General features: G+C 38.3%; 1 protein-coding gene across 1 annotated transcript in view; it reads right to left on the reverse strand.

Annotated features, from left to right (window-relative positions):
* The window catches only part of KLHDC1 (kelch domain containing 1), a 28,736-nt gene extending 24,861 nt beyond the window's left edge, over positions 1-3,875 (reverse strand). Inside the window, exons 1-3 of the mRNA XM_009289908.1 lie at positions 3,810-3,875; positions 3,073-3,143; positions 309-426 (exon numbers count right to left, since the gene is read on the reverse strand). Coding sequence (XP_009288183.1) covers positions 309-426; positions 3,073-3,143; positions 3,810-3,875 — 255 coding nt within the window. The remainder of the gene's footprint in view (positions 1-308; positions 427-3,072; positions 3,144-3,809) is intronic.
* Positions 3,876-6,648: the final 2,773 nt, after the last annotated feature.

The following is a 6,648-nucleotide window of genomic DNA, read 5'->3' on the forward strand; positions in this document are numbered from 1 at the left end:
ATTTAAAAAAAAAAAAGGCAACTGGGAAAGCACTGGCAGTTTTCAGAAATAAATACAGGAAGTTTCACATAATGGGTCTCATTCTGAAGCTATGATTTAGTGAAAAATCCCAGAAAAATATATGGAGGTGAACACTAAAACAAAAACTAAAGTTTTTTGTCAGTTTAAAAGTATACTTTTTCTACAAAAATAAAGCTTTTACTTAAATTTTTCCTTAATGCAATTACAAAGTACACCAGACAAAACAGTAAGGTCAGCATTATTATTAATTCAAATACAATACGTTATGAAAGAAAAGAATACAATACCCGATTACTGTAGCCTTTATCATCAAATCCACCAAAAATGTACAGCTTCCCATTAATGCTTGCCCCACAGCTTCCTGACATGGAGGTAGGTAACTCTCCTTCCATTAGGTGCATTGTCCTGCAATTTAGCACATACATTAAGTCTCATAATGCTGCTTTCAAACCTGCTAAAATTAACAAACCCAAACCAGATGTATTAATAATTTTTATACTTAAACCTAAAAACACAGTTGCAACGTTTTGGCCATAACTAGCACTAGAAACTATAGCTGATATATAAAGTCAGGCTCCTGTGGTGTAAGAGGACTGCCATATGAATATTGTGCATATGTTTATGAAGCATCTCAATTTTTCTGAAGGTGAAGCCCATATTAAAAGACCATTAGTACAGCTGAAACTTTAATTATTCAAAACCTGGAAATACTGTTAACTCCAAAACCTCCTGGAACGAGAACATGGTATTGCTGTTATTTTACAAATGGAAAACTGAGGCAGAAGTGGAAATAAAGGTCAGAAGTACTCACTAATTTTGGTACTCAATATGCCACTCCTAAAACTGCATTTTGCACTGTATTTAGCATAATAAGAAATCTTCAGTAATGCCAATTTTAGCAATGAGTTCTCTGTTCTTCAGCAGCAGTTCCTAGCCTTTTCCTTGCTAGTCTCACTTACAAACCAGTAACTTCCTGCGATGCAAATTCTAACATCACACAGTCTCAAGCACTACACAACTACCTGACGAAACTCAATTTCTGCTGAACTCACGAGGCTGAGCATTAGGCCAAGACTGTGCTTAGAATCATTACTCCACATTGAAAACAGCTTTCCTAGGATCTCGAATTTCTACAGAAGATGGGGACCTGCATTTCCCTCACACGTACGCACGGAGAGGACGTGATTTGTTTAGGATTTCCACCTTGTTGCCACACCTTCAGTGTCTGTAGATTTAGCAGCCAAATCCCAGCCTCTCTGTGCTGGCAGTCCAACTCCTTGCCCCAGCTTTGCTGTTGACATCTCAGTTGCTTTCACTCCATGGTTTCTGGTTGAAGCTTCCTTCGCCCGCCGTTTCCATTCATTTTTCTCAGCTCTCTACCTGACTCTGTGCCTTCCAACTGGGTCCTTAGCCCAGTCTCCCTCCTCAGTCATGGTCTCCCACCTTCAAAGCCTGATTCCACTTTTTCTTCTCTCTGCTAAGTCTAATATCACCACACTTGTTGACCCAGTCAATTCCATTCATTCCCTTCTTCGATACATCCACATCTACATCAGATGCCTTCATTGTCTATCACTGGTGGCTACACAGAAAAAAAGGATTGTTACAGCTTTGAGTTCTGATGCTTGACCTTACCTCAATCTAAAAGAACTGGAGGCAGCCATTAAAAGGAAAAGCTTTTTATGTGCTAAATCACCAGCTGTGAACGATGCACGTGTAACCTGTCCCTACCGAAAACTGCACTCACTAACAGCTGCTCAGGGCACTGCTTCCAAATACCTTTGTTCTGGCACCAGCACTGCCACGGGCCAGCCCACCTTCCCCTTCTCTGCTCTTGCTCTCTCATTCCTGCTTGTTCCTGTGTCATGCGGTGCACTCAGCTGTACGTGTACAACTGTCTATGCTGTACACTGAATGAGATCAAGAACCCATTCAGGTTAAAAATAACCCTGAAAAAAGAAACGTTGTATTTAACCCAGATCACTTTCCTGATCCTATTTCCCACGTGACCATATAAACAGCTGTACCAGTGCAACCAATATGGGGACATCAGGGGTGAAAAACAAGAGAGAGTATGAGGTTGCTTTAGCCAACCCTTTCACCAAAAGAAACAGACAGCAAACCACAGTCTCAGTGAGGGTACAATCTTAAAAAAAAAAAAAAGAGAGAAAAGAAAAAAGACTTGCTAGAACTTCACAGCTAACCCTACGCAAACCGTTTTCCACACCACACAGATGTGAAATTTCATACATACTATAAGACACCTTCCTGATGTAGCTCTCCTCCCCTTTTCCCTCCATTTCAAATTGTTGCTTTGAAGATGGGTATGGAATGAATCTCTTGAATATGGGTATGCAAGAAATATATAAACAGGTGGAAGACTAGAAAGACAGCTGGCAGAAAACACATATAAGCCCAAATGGACCCTTTACCAGACTAAATGCGATTATTGCAATAGAAACCACTGGAAAACTTTAAAAAGAGGCATTGTTATCTCTCCCCACATACAATATGTAACCACAACGAATATAAAATGTAAAGATTAAATTGCTACTGATGTGCAAGATCTGGTTAGTTATAAGTTATTTATGCAAATACACTCATAACACAATTAAGTAATAACAGCAAGTATAACTGTAAACAGATCAAGAACCCAAATATCCAGTGTTTAAATACTCGTAACTGTAAACAGAACCCAAATATCCAGTGTTTAAATACTCCTTTTAACATAAAAGTTAATGTATGGAGAACTAAGCCAAAAATAAATGCACAAATAAAATGCACCTGTTTTAACAACAGAGCCTTAAGCTGACCATTTCAAACATCCTCTTGAAAAAAATAATGATACTCAAGGAATGAATGTGTTTCCTAGAGCAATTTGCAAGTACATGTGTCTGTTCTTCAGTCTTCACATTAAACATCTGCTGTTTAAACTCCAGGGAACATGATCAATAACTCATGTAACTGAAGTTAGTCTTTTCACTGCAGCTAATTGTAATTTATGCAAAGATCACCTTTTTATATTAATTAAATATAAATTATGCCACTTACCATAACCCGCTATCCATTTCATAGATCCAGAGCTCATCATTAGGCAGATAAACTTCATTTTCTTCAATTGACTAAAACGGAAAAAAAATTGCAAATGTTAAATCAATTATGCATTATACACCATACGTTTCAAAATGAAATACCAAATCATGTTACTTAGCAACACGGAATAATCTTAAGGAGATAATCTACCACAGCGTAAGTCATACCCCAACATTATTGCTCTGATCATTACAGTTTTAAACAGGCAGCTCACTAATGCTAATATTTTACATTTTATACTAGAAGTTCAAAAAAGATGTTTTTCATTTTTTGAAGCTATTAAAAATACTGTGGTAGGCATTTCCTGATGTCATTGAGCTTTGTTGATTGTTAATAGCATCTTTCATCACTCGTTTTAAGGTGTGAAGATTATAAAAAAATAAGTTTGGTATGAGAGGTAGGGAGAGAAGTATTTCAATATTAAAAAAGCAATATGAATATAATACAATAGCCAATTTGTAGAAATAAGAAAATAGCACAGGCGAACAATTAAGTCATTAGGAAACATACACAACTGCTACTAACAAGTAGCACAACAGTACCATAACATGACCATGGATTTAAAAAAAAAAATCTTGAGAGACTGTCAAAGATGCTTCCCTCCTCTATTAAAATGCTGTTACTAAAGGAAGTATTTTTTCAGTCACTGATGTGATCACTCTGAGCAAATTTTGCTGTACTGTTAGCCTTCGTACCTCCAAAACCAGAACATCAAAGATGAGCATCAAAGTATTAATGCTGTTCTTTGGGGCTTTTTGCATCTTTAAGGAAAAGAGGGTTCTCCTTCATCTGAGAGATTTTTTTCATCATTCCACAACCCCTTTTTATCTTTTCCAGAAACTGAGACTTTGCCAGGCTGTGTAGATGGGTAAAGAACCCAACAACTAAACAGAAAGTCCGAAAAAAGTACTCATTTTAAAAATAAGGAACTTAATTCCTCAGGCCCACTCATTGACCAGCTTAATGTTTTGCCAAGAAAGATGTGTAACAACATAAACCAGGCCAGATTTGAATCTCCTGAATTAAAACTCATCATCTTTGTTTTGGGAGATACTTTTAATTAGGAGGCAATTCTTGGCATAATGGAAAAATATAAAATACAGAAAATTGTAACTGAAAAGCACAAAAAGAACAGCTGCTTGCAGCAACTGAAGGAAGGAACTTGAAAGAACAAAATGACAAATATAAAAGAGCTTAACCTATGCCGTAACATGAAGGACAAAATTAATTCCTCTGTGGAAAACAGATCTATGAAGACTCCCAAACAGACGCCATGTAACAAAGAAAAATAATTTGGGAAATATTGATGATGAAGAATAACAAACAGGAGAAGGAAGCCCAAAAGAATGCAATTGCAGCACTCAGGCTGAGTAACAATTACACCATTAATTATTGTCTTAGCATTAGAAAGAAATGAAAGACTGAGGGAATAAGCAGCCAGAGTCAGTAAATAAAAAAAAAAAATAGATCAAAATTAAATGAATGTGAGGAAAAGAAGTGAAATACAAACCTGAAATTTAGTTATTAACAATTTAGTTACTGATATTGATTACTTGCCTTTAAATGATACTTTATTATTACCTTCTCAGTTTAAAAGGTGCCAACCAGGCACGTACGCACTATGTTTGGTACAGTTTATCCTGCCAGGTACCTTTCATAAGGTAGGCTCTGCTGTTACATGCAGCTTGCAGCTTTCACAAAGTGCAGAAGTCTACTCAATTTAATCTAGATACGTCAGTGGCCAGAGGCTAAGCATTTGCTACAGAACCAGCTCTGAGCAAATACACTGATGCCAAAAATAAGTTAGCTGGGCAGTAGTCCACCATCAACATGTAAAATGTAAAAATGTAAAATGATTTAGCTGTGTAAAGTGCTGCTTAGAGAATAACAATGATTTTCATAATACCCTCCACAAATAAATACGTAAAACTACTAAAAACATTTGCAAAGTTTATCTGCTAAACTTAACACACATTGTCCATTTTGACTGTGCCATGAACCCAGGATCCTTTATTAGAAAACCTTTGAGAACACTGCACTAGCCAGTCCAACCTTAGTTTCTAAAGACCAAAGCATAGAGAACTACTGAGTATTACCAGTGATTTAGGTGTTGCATAGTTATACAGAGTATTATGGAGTTTAAGGCCAGAAAAGGACACTAAATCTTCCTGTACATCACAGATGACTCACATTATTTAAATATATGCTTATTCTAAAGGTGGCTAACTTCTTGACACTACAAAATATGTATTCAAATCCTTACATGACTTGCAGTCACAAGAAACACTATCTACCGAAGACCCCCAAAGGGAAGAAAAGCTGTGGAAATAGTTTACAGGCTCCTGAGGGTTCCTCAATTTCATTACAGTTTGGTACTGGGCAAGCCTGGCCACGCAATAGGCTAGAGAAGGCCTGCCAGGGTAACCCAGACGGTGAAAGCCGGCCGCCTGGCTTCCTACCACAGCTGAGGGTTTGTATTTCAGTGCACAGCACCTGTTTGTATTTTCAGTATTTCAGCAGTCACCAGCAGCACAACCCCTTTCCAGGTCAAATTAATTGAGCTCAAGAGCAGAGCAACTCCTCAAATTCCATGAGCTGCCCAGCTCTACTCTGCCTTTAAGTACAACGTTTTTAGTTATTAAAAAAAGAACACTCCAATTTCCAGAAAGTGAACTATAATGTGCTTCAAGAAGAGACAACTAGCCACTAGTACCCGAGAGCCCTAGAAATGTCCTTCCCCCTGTATTGCACACACTCATAATACATAATGGATTTTCAAATTTAAACCCAGGAGTCCCCAACTAGAATTCTTTGCTTGAGTACAGAAGGACAAGCTTTGCACATTTGAAAGCTTACCTTAGCCCATGAAAAACATAGATAGAAAAATACAGAATATGTTAATAGAAACATGTTTTCAACCTGATCAAGACCACAAATAATACCAAGCACAGCTACTTTCACATTTTAGGGCCAACATACACAGACACTGTGGATAAAATGAACCGGCTGTATATAATATAGTATCATTCATAGTTCTCTTTTGGACTGAATTCATCCAGACCTAAGACTCACAAGGATTTACTTATGCCAGAACTGGTACTGATCTTTCAATGGAAGAAAAGCAGATGTGTATTTAGCCTGTTACCAGCTTGTTTTTGAAGTGACAGAACTGCATTCTGAGGGAGAAAATGCACTGTACATAACACACAACTACTAACACGTAAAAAATGCAGGGACTCAGGAACAGGAATTACACACTGAAAAACAGAGCCCCAAATTATAGCCGTCACCCCACAGAGGAAGGGAGACTAGAGAAGCACTCCCAGAGCACATAGGAACCACACGTTTGTAGGACAGGGGAAGCAAACCGGCTCCACCGGCCCTTCCCCAGCACGTGCTCCGTGATAGAGGCAGCTGAAAACGGAACAGCAGGCAGCCATGGGCGCCGGCCAGGGGCACCCATGCTTAGAGAACAGGACAAACAGATGAGAAGGGAGAAGCACACGAAGGAACCCCCTTCCCGCCCGCGCCTCT

This window comes from Aptenodytes forsteri, unplaced genomic scaffold (genome assembly GCF_000699145.1).
Source record: "Aptenodytes forsteri isolate BGI_AS27 unplaced genomic scaffold, ASM69914v1 Scaffold76, whole genome shotgun sequence".
Taxonomy (NCBI): Eukaryota; Metazoa; Chordata; class Aves; order Sphenisciformes; family Spheniscidae; genus Aptenodytes; species Aptenodytes forsteri.